This window comes from Dunckerocampus dactyliophorus, chromosome 12, assembly GCF_027744805.1.
Source record: "Dunckerocampus dactyliophorus isolate RoL2022-P2 chromosome 12, RoL_Ddac_1.1, whole genome shotgun sequence".
Lineage (NCBI taxonomy): Eukaryota > Metazoa > Chordata > Actinopteri > Syngnathiformes > Syngnathidae > Dunckerocampus > Dunckerocampus dactyliophorus.
Genome location: NC_072830.1, coordinates 4518447 through 4537565, shown reverse-complemented (window position 1 = coordinate 4537565; position 19119 = coordinate 4518447). Strand labels below are relative to the sequence as shown.

The 19119-nt window shown below is 41.2% G+C and overlaps 1 protein-coding gene across 1 annotated transcript in view; it reads right to left on the bottom strand.

The window, feature by feature from the left end:
• Nucleotides 1-19119, bottom strand: part of gbe1b (glucan (1,4-alpha-), branching enzyme 1b) — a 117292-nt gene that overhangs the window by 97373 nt on the left and 800 nt on the right. The window contains exon 2 of the mRNA XM_054794897.1: nt 2722-2891. Coding sequence (XP_054650872.1) covers nt 2722-2891 — 170 coding nt within the window. The remainder of the gene's footprint in view (nt 1-2721; nt 2892-19119) is intronic.

Here is a 19119-nt window from a genome sequence, read left to right as displayed (position 1 = left end):
AATGTTGAAATGTAGAAATAAGTTGAATGACTACAACCGGACCGAGGATCGACCAACAAACATCGGTTTGGGAAACAACAACAAACAATTTGTTGCCAATGGTGAAAATTGTCCCAGAAAATATGAAATTCTAGTAAATGTGGGAATTTTTTTGAAAATTTCGGATAGATAGCAACAGATAACGTGTAAAACAGAAGAAGGGGTATCAGCAGATATCCAAATTCAGGTATGCGAAAAAAAATGTGGATCGGTGCATCTCTAGCACAGAAAAAAAAAAGTTTAAAAATGTGTAAAAGTAAATAAATAAATAAAATAAAAAGCAAAACAAACGCCTGGGGCCTCACCTTGTTTATCTGCTTGACAGCCGAGAGGCGTGAGTGTGGCGTAATGTGGCTAATGATGATGAAAACAAATGATCTTGACTGCGCGTGCTCTGGAAGAGAAACCATTAACTTGCTCTGACTTTCAAAGTTGGCACAGCGGGGGAGGAAGGAGGTTGGAGAGCACACGCCAAGGTTTTTCCTCACTCTCTCATCAACTTTGCCGACCATGATGATGATGATGATGATGAAATAAGCGTCTCCTAAAATATTAAACACACACTCCCACATTCTAAAGCACGTTGTGCCCCCACTCACCCGCCACCCCTCTTTTAGTATTCCGGCGGATCTTGTGTGATCAATATTTTCCGCATTTCCGACTCCCGGGTTGGCCGATCAAAAGGGCCGATAGCCTCGTTGCACCGCCGGCAACGCCTTAGCTTCGTTTCTGCTCCCTTTGTTTTCGGCCGAGAAGAAATGCCAAATATCTCGTGGCCACGATGCAACCCTCGTGTTTGCAATGAAATCTGGTGTCCAAACTTTTCCCAGCGAGGGCCACATAGTGAAAAATGAAAGATGCAACTTTGCCACTTTAATATTTTTTTTATATATATTTCAAGAAAAAGCAGCATCCCAGCTTTGTCATATAGGTATATTAGTATCAACTTTGCTCGTTTTTCCCATTTTTGCTGTTGTCTTTTTCTTGTAATTTTCCAAATATTTCAACTTTCTCCTTTAATAATCTTCATAAATTTTATTTTTGCAATATTATGACTTTATTCCCACAATATTGTAACTTTTTCCAAAAATGACAACTTCATTTTGTGCTCTTTGTCTTTCATAACACTACGACTTAAAAAAAAAAGATTTGTTTTCTTTAATATTTCAACTTTAACATTTCTCTCTACGCTACTAAAATCCCATTCTTTTTCCATCCATCCATCTTCTACGCCAGTCTACACCAGGCTCATATACACAAACAAACATTCACATTCACAGTCACAGTCATCCCTATGGACAATTTAGAGTCTCCAATTAATTAAAAATTGTGACTTCTTTTGCTTTTAGAATACAAAAGTTAATAATTTTTCTCTGCATATTTTGACTTTATTCTTTTAAAATTGCTGACTTTTACATTTTTGCTTCTTTCATCTTGTTATTGTAAAATTTCAACTTTTTTTCGTTACAAATTTTTTCTCTTTATATTTTGACTTTATTCTTTTAAAATTGCTGACTTTTACATTTTTGCTGTTGTTTTTTTTTTTTTTAGAGTAGTTGTCTTCTTTCATCTTTTCTATTGTAAAATTGCAACTTTTTCTCGTTACAACTTTTTTCTCGTTATATTTTGACTTTATTTATTTTCAGAAAATGACAGCTGTTTTTTCTCATTTCTGCTGTTGTTGGGTTTTTTTCTTATAATTTTCCAACTATTTCAACTTTCTTTTTGTAAACTTTCTATGAATGTAACTTTTTCCCCCAACCTACTTTAGCAAAAATGTCAACTTTATTTATTGTTTTGCGCGTTTCTCAGATTGACTTTTAAAAATAACATCTTCTGACTTTATGATTTCAGCTTTATGCTACAAAAAGGACGTTATTTTTCTTCATATTTCTACGTTTTTCTCATAAAATGGCAACTTTTTCTCGCTAGATTACAATTTTCTCTCTTAATATTTTGACTTTGTTCTTGTAAAACGTCTGCTTACTTTTCCATTTTTTATATAATATATTTTAAAAGTATATTTTGCAAGCTTTTTTGTGAAATCTCAGCTGGTCAATATATCACCTTTTGCACCTATTCGGCCATAATCGTGACAGAAGAGATACTGTCTAGCTCCGCCCCCTGTAGGCAGCCATGTGGTTCAGATCACGTGTTTTGGTGCCCACCACAACGTTGTGTACCGTATCAGATAGACTTAAATCGGCTGAGGCTCAGGAGGTAGCGCAGGTCGTCCAGAAACCGGTTGGCCACCCAGTCACTGTCGTTGCCTCCAGTGCTGCCCACACTTGTGTATGAATGTGAATGAATGTCTGGTGGTGGTTGGAGAGGCTGTAAGCACGAGTTGGCAGCCACGTTTCCATCAGACTACCCAAGGGTGGCTGTGTCTACAAATATAGATTACCACCACCAGTGTGTGGCTGAGGAGTGAATGAATAATGGGTTCACTTCATTGTGAAGCGCTTTGGTGCCTTGAAAGCGCTATATAAAATCAAACCCATTATTAAATCTAACCTAAAGTACATTCGAGGGTATGTAGCTTGCTAAAAAACAAAACAAATCACATTTTCTTTTGTTTTGTGTGAGCAGGTGCCCTGCCAGGTGTGTGGAACTTGTGGGGCTATTGTGATGGAAGAGCTGTGTGTTGTCCCGCCCTCCCCCCTGTGCTTAGAGTCCACTTACTGTAATCACCGGTGAGAAAGAGGGCCTCTGCAGCTGGAGCCCACTCCCGAAAGAACAGGCTGTTGTCGGGCCGCCGCTGCACGCCAAAGGTCCTGTAGCTCCGCGTGAACTGGTCAAAACCTCCCTCGGCCTCTTCCAGCTGGAAAAGCTGCTTTTGGAACAGCTCATACCTGCACCACGACGAGGAAACAAAATGAAAACACATCATGTGCAGGCTATCAATAACAAGGCTTCGGTAAAGTTACATGTTATTACCAAATTGGTAAATTGGTAAAAGGGGGGCGGGCACAAAAGGCCACCGAGTCGTACTTTGAACACCCCTGCCTTAAGTGCACGCATTCCACTCAGTTTGAGCAGAAATTGACCACTGATACACCATTCTGGCGACCCTCCTTGTGTTGATGTTCAGAATTCCAGTGTTTGTGAATGCACCTCTGTTCTTTGCAGTGATCATTTCACTCATGACTGCTTCGAAGGAACACCTTTACAAGAAGCATTTGGCTTGAAAGTAGGGTATAAACACATTTTGAAAAAGGATGCTATTCCGCGGGTATACAGGGGAAAAAAAAGACAAGAAGAACGACATCAAAGTTGCCACATAACAGAGTAAATCATGCCTTGTTTACATAATGTATTCTAAACACTATTCCATGATAGCAATAAGGCTGTAAAGCATTATACATGTCATATAAACATCTTTTCACAGACATAGGTATGTGTACAAACAATATATAACATATTTAAGCAAAGTTGATAAATCATGTAGGGACCCTTTAAAAAAAGCTTCAGACATATGTGTTTCTTTGTCGGGACGTTTCATTACTGACAAGATGTTACTTGCACAATATCACCTTCAAGCAGTAGTTGCATTAACTTAGCAGCGAAATGAGGCACCGATAGTTACTTTGCTTTGCTACAACCCCGCCTGCTTCCGTCCTGAATGTGCAATGACAACCGGATCCGACGAAACGTCCCTCTGTCTTTTCACCTTTCAGCTGGGAAAGAAATGCCAACTACTTTGCCATTTATCTCACTTAGGTTCCTGCAGCCAGCTGGTGTCCATAACAGCCCCCATATACCACCCCCACTGCCCCCTCCCCAGTACAGAAAGCCTCCTCAAGCCAGCCAGCTGAGTTAAGTGCAGCACTCTCTTCCCTGCAGCGTCCATGCCAAGCTTTCCACTGGCCCCCACCAATGCCCCTGGGCTACGGATGATGGGCTGAAGGAGATGCCATTTTTCAGCAGCTGCGCGCAGAGAAAAATACAAAAATAAATGCCTTTTAAAAAGACTGAAAAGCACAAAATCACTGGCAAAAAAAGCCACTGAAATCACGCATGAAGCCCTTAGCGTTGTATTAATGGACACTAATCTCTACTAATACTACTACTCAAACAATGCTTTTCTTCTTTTGCATTATAAATCCCGTGTTTATTTCAGTATTCTATAGTTACAAGGCCACAGTGAAGCATTCCCTCATCAAGATGCAAAGAATAGAGCGTTACTATTTAATCAGATATAGCAGTGGTGGGTTCCTTCCCCCCCATCCCCCTCCCACCCCTCCCTGGTACCGGTGGTGAATTCCTAATGCAAGGGAATCAGTGTGAGAATTTTAAAGTTAATTACTTCTGCTCCCCTCTCTTGACCTAAAAGCATCACTTTTCATGGTAACTTGTGAAGAAGATGTGTAGGAATTCAGTGTGGACATATATTGCTATAATATCCTAACATCAAAGGCTTTTTTTGGACATTATCACAGGTGTTCATCCAAGAGACAGGTGTCAAACTCAAGGCCCAGGGGGCCAGATTCGGACCACCATATCATTTTATGTGCACGTAATAATGTGCGTCAAAAAGACATTTTTTCATTTTTTTAGGGGTGCAACGATTCATCTACAACACCGATGTATCGATTGATATTCCTATGATCCAACTACATCGATCTGTGATCGCCAAGTTGACATTCTGGACAACATATCGATCTAACATCATTAGAGGTAAGGTGGATAAGGTCAATCAATCGATCGATCAAGCGATACTAGGAAATAAAGCATTCGATTTAAGCACGGTAGGCTTTATATGGATGTGTGGGGTTTTTTTTAGCACTTTTAATGATAAAGACGTTAAACGTTACTCGATTCAGTCTGCCTGTCTGTGATCTCATCGCCACGTGCCGGCAGACAACAAAACATAGCATGGCGGATAGCGGTGGACAAGCCGGCGAGCGAGAAATGATTAAGCCACCATTGCAGTCCAGTGTGTGGAAACACTTCGGCTTTTGCAAAGAGGGAGATGTTCTAAATAAGTCGCTCGCTGTTTGTAGGGTATGTAAAGTATAATACCACGGTAACACGACAAATCTCTCCAACCACCTACTAAGGCGCCATGGGATTTTACACAACGCTAACCGTCCAGGCACCTGTTGCACCGTTCAGCACTTACTGCACTTACCGTACTTTTGTTGAAAATTTATTCAATATCACAAATAACAGCAGAAAATATTAACTTTGTGTATTCTTTGTTGTTGGTTGCACTTTATTCAAATAAAATGTGAATGCATTTGCCATTAATTTTTGTTTACTTGTTTGTTTATATCCATAATTCATTTACAACTGATTCCCTTTCAAAAAACAACGGGACTCTAGTACTTCACCTGCACTGTCCGGTATCCAGGTATTTATTTCACAGTCACACCGGTTGAATTTTTGGCTAAAAAGTTACTGAATCGATTTAAAGTTACTGAATCGTTTCGGATTGTATCATTCTAAATACAAAAGAACCAATATCGTCCTTGAATCGTATGTGCAACCACGAATCATGGTATGAATGGAATGGATATTAAAACAAATCGTTACACCCCTGTTTTTTTCCTTTTTTCATGCATTTATTATGTTTAGTATTATTAAAAATATATATATTTTTAATATATTTTTAGCTATCAAATGATTAAAAATTTTAATCAGATTAATCGTAGTTTTTAAATTAATTAATCATGATTAATCACCTTGAGCAGCTATGTTTGAAATATGCCCATTTTTTGTGTATTTAATGAAGAGAAAGATACATGACAGGACAGGGTCATATCTATTTGTATACGTATATTAACAGCTAAACATGAACTGTGTCAATCAAGCTAAAAGATACCGCACAAGTCTAAAAATCTATTTGTCTAACGCTAGCCTCTCTAACAGTAGCAGAACATTTGAATCACACTTATGACCAATGAGATGTTGTGTTCAAAGACATCACATAATTTAAGGTAAATTGTCTTGTTTTCATTGTATTTTCCAGCATACTTAAATGTAGCAATTTGTAGCCATTTTTGTGATGTTCGGCGTGTCCCTGAATGTATCTTGCTTCTTGTAATGAGAATGAGGAGGTGTCGTTCCCAGGATGAACGGATTATAGAGACGTGTGTGAGTTGGATATGCATACAGTTTATGATGTTGGATTTGTACAGCTGTTGATGTGTTCAGGTCAGAATTAAGTCATAAAAGAGCGTCAGACTCTGTGGGACTGTGTGGACGCTCCACTGTGATTCAGTCTACCGTCATAACAGAGGCATGCTTGCTCTGCTGCGCATGCGTTAATGACACTGAACATAATTAATGGGACAATGAAGGGCCGCACGGTGGTCTAGTGGTTAGCATGTTGGCCACCACAGTAACAGTGTGGAGATCGGGAAGACCTGGGTTTGATTCTCCCTTGGGCATTTCTGTGTGGAGTTTGCATGTTCTCCCCGTGTGTGCGTGGGTTTTCTCCGGGTACTCCGGTTTCTTCCCACGTCCAAAAATTGGTCCATAGATATGAATGGTTGTTTGTCTATATGTGCCCTGCGATTGGCTGGCGACCAGACAGGGTGTACCCCGCCTGTTGCCCGAAGTCAGCTGGGATAGGCTCCCGTGAGGATAGAAAATGGATGGATTATTCATGAAATAAATGAGTTTCTGCCATTAACGCATTATTTTTGACAGCACTATTATTCTTTTATTATTATTTATTTGTTCTTTTTTAATATATTTTTATTAATTAGGTAATTTTCTATGCCGCTTGTCGACAAGATGGCAGTGGCTGCATTCAAAGTGTCTTCCAGTCACTTTATGTAGCTCGGCATGCGCTTTAAAATGTTGCCGTAAAAGTAATGCTTGTCGTAGTCAGCAGTGCTCTAATGCTGACTCAGCAGTTTGCTCTTAAAGTTCAATTGTTACATCACGTGAACTTTCCAATTTTTGAAGTAACAGCCTCACTGCAATTATCACCTGCTTTAAGTAAAGTCACAATCTTTACATTTCCCCAGCAGGGCTGCTGCAATGAGTAACCCGTTGACGAGCAGACAGATCCAAATTTAGATGGTGTTCATGTGTGTTGTGTTTCGCATGGCTGATGCTGACAGCTGACGCTCAGCGAAGTGGAGACCATATCTGCAAGCAGCCTGGAGAAACACCGGCGGCGTCCCGTCATCCCAGATGCGCTTAAGGCCCTCCAAAGAGCCCGGCGGCAAGGTGATGGTTAATGTCGTTTCATGGCTAAGTGCGTTAATGAGGCTAAATGGAGAGCCGGACATCAGCGGAGAATTTGACTGATGAAAGCAAAAATCCAGCCGCAGCCTGCAGCTAATGATATTAAATCTTAAAGGGTCCCTGACTTGATTTATCAATTTTGCTTAAATATGTTATACATGTTTGTAATTATGTTCTACATTGTTCAGTTTTTGTAAATGAAAGGTAAATTCGCCGTAAATTACCTTTATAGTTCATGGTGCGAGCCATGACGAGCTCTCACTGTCTAATTTCAGTCTAATTTCCGGAAGTGACGCGTTCAAAGTACGATCACTCTGGTAAACAAACAGCGCGGTGTACGAGACAGAGGATGTTTACAGTGATTATAGCCAAGGTTTGCGCGATCTGTCCATACTTTTCCAGGAGAAAAGATGGGACAAATATTTGGAGATAAAATAGAGAACTTGCAGAACATGGACTTAAGCCTTATGACATGGAGATTAAGATTAGTCGCCTTCAAAACACAGAATGCCAAGTGTAAATTACTCTGGAGTTGCTTATCCTTCAATTATTGTTTTAAATCAGCTTATTAATGGGGCGTAAAAGGGGTCTTTACAGCCTGTTTTAGAGTACCAGTCAAACTTGTCTATAGCGGCCACTAGAGGGAGTCTGTAAAAGTGGCCGCTATAGACAGGTGGCCTCTATAGACAGGTTGGCGTCCAGTTTGAATGTTGACCAGTAGAGGAAAAAAAAAGAAAAAAAGGGGGGGAAAAATAATAATAATAATAATGTTGATCAGTAGAGGGCACTGTGGACTGCTGATAAAAGTTGTACAGCACTACTAGGCTTGTTTTTATCATGGTTCATGGTTTTAATCCTGAACATGCATGAGTCAAACAGTAGCACATCACATAGTACAATTCACAATTTTGCATGTCCAAAAAGGAGTAGGAAGAAGCAAAGCTTATTTAATCCTACCCCTCATCAGTTTCACATCAGTTGCAATACATTTATTCACCTCTTGTTCTTCCAAGTGTACTTTGTAGGTCTACATGACAATGTAGTGCAATCATAGCCAAGGTTTTATAGAATATATCCACGACCCACAGAACAAAGCTGTGCTTGTAATGACTTACGCTTGTTTTTTTATATTTTACTTTTTATACAGCAGTGTCATTACAGCTTTAGTTTATCAGGAAGTGACGGGAAGTGACGGGAAGTGACGGTGGGCGTCCCGAGCAGGAGAGCTAGGCTCAGTGCTAGCTGTGAGTTTGGAGAGAGTTGGGAAGTGTGTTTATGTTGGCGTGGATGTAAAGTCCTGCAGTGTTCTCCGCTGTTAATAAAGCCATTAAAGTGCATCGGCGACGTGAGTCTCTCCTTCCCCACAACAAGCGGCATTACAGTATTGACCAGTGCACACCAGGAAATAAACGGTGTCATTTCTTACAGGCATTGGCTGGACAGCTATGTAGTGGGGCTTGTTTAACCTTTGCCTTGTGGGCAAGCAGGAAGGAGAGACGATGCTGAGAGATGTGTGTGTGTTCTGAGCTGCTGTTTGGTGGCCGCGTTCAAGAAGGCAGAAGAAACAGGAGAAGTTTCCTTCTTTGCTTCGGAGCTGAATAACACTGACAAGTTAACAGACTAGTAGCGAACGGAAAAGAAGACGGTTTTGTTTGTGTCAAATAGAGAAGATGAGGACTTTGAAGGATTTGTGGATGAGGTTGATCAAAAATAACGTGAGTACATTCTAAAATACTTCAATTAAGTACAATCGAATTCATTTTTGCTCCCGCTGCCGCATGCATGCTAGCGTATGTTTTTTTTTTTTTTATTGTAGCGCCGCTGGGAGCACGTCCTGTTCCCAGCCTAATTTGCGGTAATGTTTTGGTGCAAATGCTCTTAAAGTTACATGTTTGACCAGGAAATAGCAAGCTCAAAAGAAGACGGCTTTTTTATGTGGAACAACTGACAGTTTGTGTGGATCTTGTGAATGATTGTGACTGAGCTAGGACTCAGTAATTAAAGTCTACACACAACGGCGTCATTGATTGAAAAACAAAACTTTTTCGTGCATGAAGCTTCTACTTGAGTTTGTAATTTGGCCGCTATATGTAGGCAGATATTGACCAAGGGAGACAAAATGGGTGACTGCTATACACAGGGTCTATAACATGTAAATTTGCTGGGGGGGATTTTTCAGTGGCTGCTATAGGGAGGTGGCTGTTCTACAATGTATAAAGGTGGCCGCTAAGACAGGTTTGACTGTATTTCATATTTGGTTGCTGTCACAGCCTCCACCTCCGCCCCCTCAGTAAACATACATATCGCTGTGGAAAGATGTTTATATAACATGTATAATGCTTTACAGCCTTGTCGCTATCACGGAATAGTGTTAAGAAGACAATATGTAAACAAGACATGACTTGGGCTGAATCCCAATTCTACCGCTTACCCCTTCACCTAACCCCTTAAAACCTAGGGATAAGGGGAAGAAGCCACTAAAAAATGGGACGCCACTTGATTGTCATTACATCATCACCCTTCACCGCTTGCTGGCTGTGACACAGACAGATGAGATAATGAAATTGTTCATAATACGTGTTTCCTTACAATAAACTAAGGTGCACACATTTCTACATTATTTCAATGTTATATAGCAGGGCTAGGGAACCTATGGCTCGGGAGCCAGATGTGGCTCTTTTGATGACTGCATCTGGCTCTCAGACATTTCTTAACACCATCAAATTTTAATAACAGTATTAAAAATAACGTTCAAAATAAAAAAACTTTGTCATGCATTTTAATCCATCCATCCACTTTCCAGCGCCATGCGGGTGGCCAGAGCCAATGCCAGCCGTCCTTCCCATATTTTCCAGCTCAAACACCAAAACTTGATTATTACCCGGGTCATTGAGAGGTCAAGAAGTAAACTTCCCTCCTTTAAACAGTCAGCTAGCTAATTCTGCACAGCAAACCCTTTTGATGAAGAAGATGGCAAAAAGAAAGACCGATACGGCGTACGATGTAAAACCATACGGCACCAGAAGTTGCATTGTGTTATCAAAAATAATCAATTCAACGACTTATTTTTGGTCTTGCTTAAAAACGCACACATTTAGTTGTATTTAGTGTTGCAAAATATGATGTGGCTCTCACGAAAATACATTTTAAAAAAATGCGGCTTTCATGGCTCTCTTAGCCAAAAAGGTTCCCGACCCCTGTTATATAGCCTACCTCACAACACCTTTTTTCAATAAAAAGGCACACATTTTTACAAACTGTGACATTTATTGCACAACAACAAACAACTCCAATAAATAACAACTTACAACCAGCACTGACGCAACATTTATAAAAATAGAAAATGTATCAAATGTACATATGAAATAGAAATAACAATACAACAAACGTCATCAACAAATGTGTAAACCTTATTAAGCAAGCATCATTTCAAGGTTTAAAAAGCTCCCTGCTTTGGCCTCGCTCTGCTCCTGTTGTCAAAGTTCTCCCTCAGATTGTTTTGTAAGAAAGTCCAGAATTGCATTTTGTTGTGATATGATATGATTTTTCCATACTGAGATTGTAGCTTTTGAATGGTACTGGAGTGCTGTTTGCTGTAGCAGAGGCTGACTTCAGTTGGCTCAGCATCTCCTGCAGGAATGACACACATGCATGATTGATGGGCTACAACTAACTCGTTGGAAATACAAATAGTAGAAATAGTAGAAATAGTAGTAATATAGTAACAGTGTGCCGAAAACAAATATAGAGTGATGGAAAAATAAATAAATAAATAAATAGATGGGACAAAGTTAGAGTCCAAAAGTTGAATCAAGTTTGATAATGTGGAGTGCTGTCCACATACGGCCATGTTGTTTACATCTTTTATTTAGCTCGCTTCCTGACCATCCAAACTGTATGATGAATACAATACAATACATATCTCACCATGAGAATTGTTGGTGGACTACAGCGGCTATAATTCACAGCAAACACACTTCACTACGATGGGCTGCATTACATGAATGATTAGATTAGAAAACGCCAACGTCACTGTACGCTCTCGAGTGGGGATAGCCACCTGCCATGGCCGTTAAAGGGGGCGCTTCAGTAGGGCTCAAACATGAGACTATCGGCCAGTTCAGTAATGTAGATTCCCTTCGCTAGCGAACGTTTTTAAAGTAAAATAAAGTAGCAAATGATTGAATATATAATAAAACATGAGTGACGTTACTGTGAAACTCTATGCGTAATTACTTACATTTATGGGTTTCTTTTGGTGTCCACGCTTGTGTCTTCTCAGCAGGTGTTGTAGCTCCGCCTTCCCCTTCATTTCATGTGTGGTAGTCTACCATACTAATTTTCAAGGGGTGAATACCCTTAGCACTTACCCCATACCTCTCGGTTTAAGGAGAATTGGGGAACCACTTAATTCTCGTGAACGCGCAAAACCTAGGGGTAAGGTGTAAGAGGAGGGGTAAGTGGTAGAATTGGGATAAAGCCTTACTCTGTTCGGTGGGACCTTTGACGTCCTTCTTCTTGTCTTTTTTTTCCCCTGTGTACCGGCGGAATAGCATCCTTTTTCAAAATGCATTTATACCGTACTTTCACGCCAAATACTTCTTGAAAAGGTGTTCCTTCGAAGCAGTCATGAGTGAAATGATCACTGCAAAGAACAGAACTTGATGTGGGCGTCTATCCGTCTCTCATTCTCTGCATTTTTGTCTTAAACCTTCCTCTTTTGGAAAAGAAAACAAACTTACAGTATCACTCGGATGCTGGGAACATCCAGCAGCAACATTGTGGCATGACTACTATTTTTAAGAAAAATATATAGAGAAGCAAGTCGACCACCTACCTCAAAAATGTTTGTTGACGTGTCACCTCAATGACCTCACAGGGGTCATGGGACTGAACAGCGAAAGCTAGTTCGTCATGGGTGGCACCATCAACTATAAATGTAATTATTGTGATTTTTGGCTTTCAAAAATCAAACAAACAATGTAGAACATAATTACAAACAATACATAACATACTTCAACAAAGTTGATGAATCATGTCAGGGGCCCATTAACTTTCACTATTCCAGCAATCGGCAGTCACTGCATCAATGTCAGTTTCTCTCTGAAGAACCGACACCATTCCGGAACCGCCTCAAAATGACTGCACGGAGCTCGCCGCTGTAATAAGCAGCATCCAAAACATCCCTGCGCTGCCTTTCATTGGGTGCAATTTGGGAGCTCCACGGCGCCAAGAGCTGCAAGACTCTCTGCAGCCTTGCACCAGCAGACGGCTAAATAATGAAGCGTGTCAACAGAGCAGGGCTCGGCGGGGCTGTAACCTGCGTGCAGCATTCACGCCGCTTCTCACAATCGATGCGATCCTCGCAGTCTGGTGAAATACAGCTCCCCCGAGGGAGGCTAGCGCCGGCCGGCTGGAGCTGGTGAAGGGGGCAAAGTTCAACAGACGTGCGTAGCCCTCAGCCATGACACGGAGCTGAGATCTGAAGAGTCCGTCTGTGCGGTCATAGGTCGTTTTCTGATAAACCAGCTCGATTCTTGGCACGCTGCCGCCGGGCGAGAAGACTCGGCGTGACGCCACAGCCTGAGATAACACATCCAATGTAATAGTGTTTGGAGCACAGACCGCACTGCAGAGTGCTTCTCAAGAACCTCCACACAATGCAGAATACTAACCACTCATAGAACAGCGATCCCAAACCTTGACTTACTGACGAGCTTGGAGTTACTTTTCCAGACTGATTATAAATCGCGTGGTTTGAAGCGTGTGGGTGACACGCACAGCGTGTTTTTAGCATCCACGAACGGGAATAGCAACAATGTCTTAAATATCATTGTGTAAAGTTCAGGGTAGTTCTTTTTTAATCTGAATCCAACAAGATGAAGCACCTTGGGCTACAACTGGGCATGGGCCGGTATGAGATTCTGACGGTAGGATAACCTTGCGCAAAAATATCACGGTTTGACGGTTTCACGGTATTGTAATTACAGCTATTAGTTATTTTTTAATATCTTTATTGAAAAGAGAAAAAAGTCAAAGCAGTCATTTTTAAACCACATAATATAAGACGAAAGTTGAACATACAGTACACTCGTATGCAGGAGTTTGGGCACACCTGACAATTTCCATCATTTTCATAAATAAATCAATGAACATTTGGATCTAGTATTTGATTTTGACACATCAGATAACTGATGGACACAGTATTATTTATGAGGCTTCCTGGATTAACACAAGCTATGCAATATGCATCAAAACTAAATTAGACAGGTGCAGAAATTTGGGCACCCCTGTCATCTTGTTGATTTAAATAACTGTCTACCCAGCACTGGTTAATTGGAACACAACAATTGCAAAAGAACATTTTGCAAAGCAAGCTTAATTTTGGAATAAAGTGCCGTGGTGATGCATATTGCACATCTTCTGTTAATCCAATAAACCTTATTTCACTTCTGAAATACTACTGTGCCCAACAAGATGACAGGGGTGCCCAAATTTCTGCACCTGTCTAATTTTGTTTTGATGCATATAGCATATTTTGTGTTAATCCAGGAAGCCTCATACTGTAAATACTGTGCCCATCAGGTATGTGATATATCAAAATGAAATAAAAGATCCAAATATCCATTGATTTATTCATGAAAATGATGGAAATTGTCAGGGTTGCCCAAACTTTTGCATGCCACTGTATATGTTTAAAATAAATAAATTCTAAATAAAACAATAAATAAAATGCAGTTGCCCATGTAGTCTAAAGTGGTTAATCCTGCAACTCAGGTCAGAACAAAAAAAAAAAAAAAGGAAAAAGCAAAATGCAAATAAATATGTCATAGTGGCAGGTCGCACTTTTCCACAAACTTCTGTTTCAGGGTCATGTGATTGTTGTTAGCAACTGAGACGTTGTTAAGTGACTCTTGCTTGGTGTACAGTGGAGAATAAACACTTTATATCGCTTATCCTCCACCACTGTCTACTTCTCAATCACATCTCCACATTTGGTGACCTTCCACGTGAGCAATATGTTGACAGACCACAGCGCGGCCATACCAGCGCTGCTCAATGCCAACGAGGCGGCTAACGACTTTTGGCAACCCATCGGAGCCCAGTTAGGACTGCGAGGAATAATACAGGATTACAAGTACTTCCACGTAGTGGCCGCGCTGGATTAAGAGTCTTCCACCGCTGACAAAGGCTGGTCATCTCGGCCGATGAATTGAATTGTTTTTCGGATTATTAGCTTTGCCGTCTGACTGTCACACACATACGGGCGAGCGCTGTCCAGCGTTTTGGCTGCGTTAGTTGCCCTCCGACGGATGATCACACCGTCTTTGTTCTTCAAATGCCGTATTAAATTAAAGCTTTTTAAACGTGCTACCACAGCCAGATATTTTTCATGGCATGTGTTGGCAGGTTAAGTTCCACACGGCAGATACAGTCAAACCTGTCTTAGTGGCCACCTTTATAGAACGGCCACCTGCCTATAGCAGCCACTGAAAAATCCCCCGCAGCAAATTTACATGTTATAGACCCTGTGTATAGCAGTCACCTGTCCAACGCGGCCAGCGGCCACCCATTTTGTCTCCCTTGGTCAATATCTGACTGCATATAGCGGCCAAATTACCAACTCAAGTAGAAGCTTCATGCACGAAAAAGTTTCGTTTTTCAAATCAATGAAGCCGTCGTGTGTAGACTTTAATTACTGAGTCCTAGCTCAGTCACAATCATTCACAAGATCCACACAAACTGTCAGTTGTTCCACATAAAAAAGCCGTCTTCTTTTGACCTAGCTCTCCTGCTCGGGACGCCTACCGTCACTTCCCGTCACTTCCCGATGAACTAAAGCTGTAATGACACTGCCGTATAAAAAGTAAAATATAAAAAACAAGTGTAAGACATTACTAGCACAGCTTTGTTCTGTGGGTGGTGGATATATTCTATCAGTTATTATTAAGCCTCTAGCTTCCTTTTAGCGAGTAAAAACCTTGGCTATGATTGCACTACATTGTCATGTAGACCTACAAAGTACACTTGGAAGAACAAGAGGTGAATAAATGTATTGAAACTGATGAGAGGTAGGATTAAATAAGCTTTGCTTCTTCCTACTCCTTTTTGGACAGGCAAAATTGTGAATTGTACTATGTGATGTGCTAATGTTTGACTCATGCATGTTCAGGATTAAAACCATGAACCATGATAATAACAAGCCTAGTAGTGCTGTACAACTTTTATCCGCAGTCCGCAGTGCCCTCTACTGGTCAACATTATTATTATTATTTTTTTCCCCCCTTTTTTTTTCCCCTCTACTGGTCAACATTCAAACTGGACGCCAACCTGTCTATAGAGGCCACCTGTCTATAGCAGCCACTTTTGCAGACTCCCTCTAGTGGCCGCTATAGACAGTTTGACTGTATGTTTATTTTGCTTTGGCACGCCTACCCACGACACTAGGGGATCACTGCATGTTGTAATAGTAGGAGCCACTGGTGATCGGCTTTAAAAAAAAAAAAAAAAAAAAAAAAGGGCACTATGCCGATCACATGCTTTTTCACAGAAATCGTCCGATACTGATCGGTGGCCGATCAATCGGAGCATCCCTCATAATTACTTATAATTACCCATTATACAGCACCCCTGGCCACTCATGGATGATAAGTTACGGCCCTGATCGGAGCATCCCTAATTGTTATAAATGTGAACTCGCTCCAAGTAAAATAGTGACCCGCGTTCAGCACACAGAAATCACTGCAGCGGCGGGCAAACGGCTATCAATTCAACATACCCCAGTGGGATACAATTATTTGAGTTTCATCAGCGGGGGAACGTGTTTGAGGCACGTCTCGAGCTCGGTGAAGCCTTGCAATCCCAAGCTGGGTCTGTGATGGAACTGACACTTCTTATCTCAATGCAAGGCTGGAGCCTGGCACACATGCTGCAAACGCCGAGCGGGCGGTCGCTTACCTGCCATTTTTACAGATGACAGAGTAATGAAAAGCATGTGGCCTTTAATTTGAGGTCTTGTTCCAGAGACTGAGCAGACGTGACGGCGTTGTTTTGTTATTCTGACGCAGACATCTCAGTAATTACTCATTTTTTAATTAACACCCAGCAGGAAGGAACAATTGTGTGTAACGGATGCCAGCCTGTGAGGCTGCGCAAGTGTACATTGGTAAACCTCACTCCCTCGGCCTTAAGAGCTGCGCAGTCCGGGCTTTTGGCTGTGTGGTCAGCGCTCTCGCCTCCCATTACAAAGGTCCTGTGTTCGTGCCCCGGTGCGGGCAGTGTGAAACAGGGTGGGTTACATTGGTGCCGTGACCCGGATGGGAGTGAGGTTTGAGGGGGTGAGTGTAACGGATGCCAGCCTGTGAGGCTGCGCAAGTGTACGTTGGTAAACCTCACTGCCTCTGCCTTAAGAGCTGCGCTGAGCACGCGGTCGACAGTCCGGGCTTTTGGCCGTGTGGTCAGTGCTCTCGCCTTCCATTGCGAACGTTCTGTGTCGAGCCCTGGTGCGGGCAGTGGAGACAGGGGGGTTACATGTACATGCCCTAAAATGCAGTCTTTGCACCTCAGCAACCAACAAATGCTTAAAAACATTAGGTGACAAAAGGTTTTTACATGACTGCAAATGACATTTGTGGTGCCCCTTATGGGTTGTGGTCAAAATGTTTTGGAAGACATGCAAGCATACGGATATCCTCAAACTTTTATAATCATCAGACCAATTATAAATGACTTTATGGACAATTACACCCCCCTATGTCCTGACAAAGACATTTTGCTTGATGGCGGCCATGTTTTTCAACCAATCTTGATAAAAGTTTTACACGCATGGGCTTGTCAGTCCCCTAAAAGTGCGTACCAAATTTCATGGTGATTCATCCAAACACTCCAAAGTTACATTGGGTGTCTTGTAGAGCTCACTGAGTCAATCAGACTTATTATGGGGTCAAATTTTGGAGTGTAATAACCGCGCCACCATGTGGTGTATTTGTCAGAAAAATAATAGCACATGCAACACAGTAGGGGTGCATGTTGAGACAAACTTTCACCCTTTTGTGTGCGACCGTTCAGTCGTCAAATATAAGCCACAGCGAGTCAATCGCTTCTTTTTGACTTGGCTTAGTTTTTATGCCGGATGCCATTTCTAAAATAACACGCTTTGTCACCGACAACACAAAGCTGAGATGCGTCCTTTGATTTTTCAGTACGTGGCCTTCAGTGGAAAAGGTTTCTACACTTACTATGGCGACAGTCTGCTGCCTTCTTCTCTAAGTACCTTCTTGCATAGAACCACACGGCGTAAGACACTTCCTGCTAAACCACTATGCTCACACAATATAGGCTGAAAGCACAATACATTCCATTTTCAAACAATTTAAAAATACAAAACCTAATTGCAGCTGACGCACTCACTACAAGGAATAAATGCAACTTTTCCACCAATAAATTTGCTTATATGAGCAGGATGTGTCCAACACCGACTAATTATGGCACTGAATGTTCCTCTATTCAGGTCTTTTTTTTCACCTAAGCTAGCAATTAAACTACAGTACTACAAAATAGCCACAGTGTCATTAACACGACCATTGCGTCATCGAGCGTGTCCTTCCGTTTTACTGCAGCCAGTCGTCAGGTTCGAACTTCAAGTGTCTCCTTCTCTTGCGGTCACATGATCACATTGCATAACAACGGGAGAACAGCGAGAGAACGTCAGGCAACACTGCCAGTACCTCACAGTTAAAAGGTCATCCTGCAGCACTGGAAACAACACGTTGACTGCATTGTACAATCATTTGCTTTAAATAGACACCGTTATTTTGGTCTGTGGGTGATCTAACATCATCAACCTGCATCTGATATCACATCCAGCATTATTCTAACAGCAGGAAATGTGATTAAAGCTACATAAGTATCGGGCCAATATCAGGGATTTATGACATCATACCAATAACATTAAAAATAACTGATAATTTTTTTAAAAAACGCTCCAATGAGGCGAGATTCCCCATACGGTCCAGGTGAGCAAATCAAGCGCTCCTTTTTTCTCAAACCCCAGTGAGCACACAAAAAAAGCTCATCAGCCACCTGAAACGCCAGCACCGCGGCATTAGAAAAGTGCAAAAGCTTTGCCATAGACCTCCGTGGCACCACACCGGCTGCTCGGAGTGTGTGCCCGAATACAGTGCACCTTATCAGGCCACGCCAGGTGGCCAGGTTGTTTTCCTCAAAAAAATGTTATGGAGTAAAGGAAATAATTGTATTTTGTTGAGTGGTTAAGTTGTCTTTCATCAGTCGTATATTTAATATTGTGATATATTTTTATTCACAAATATGTTTGTTGATAAAGTATTTTTTATTATTTATATGTAAATATAAATTAATCATTATATATTAATTAATATAATAAATTATATAATTAATTAATTAATATATGTTATTATAATTTTTGCCTAAAATCTTTGACCTGTGATTCTTTCTGTTTTCTGTTTACTGTATACTCAAAGTCACAAGTATCAGTATCAGGATCGGCAATACTGACTATCCTCTGTTTACTTGGTATTTGATCAATACCAACATTTGCAATCGCGTCGACATTTGCAGACCAACAGGTTCAGTTCAAGAGTCCTTTTCGGGCCAAACAACAAATCTCATTCAGTTTAACCTATAATTGTGAAGAATATCGACATTTTTTTTGTACAATCTATCGGTAAGCTAGCTCGGTGTTTTTATCATTTTTGGGAGAAAAAGCGTAATTTGGAGCCAGCGAGGGATACCACCTTTAAAAACAGTAGCATGCTCCCGTCATTTGACAATCTTTCAGTAGTGTAAAAATGTGAATGTATGGCAGGTCATTGCACTAACATTACACAAGTTAGGGACTCT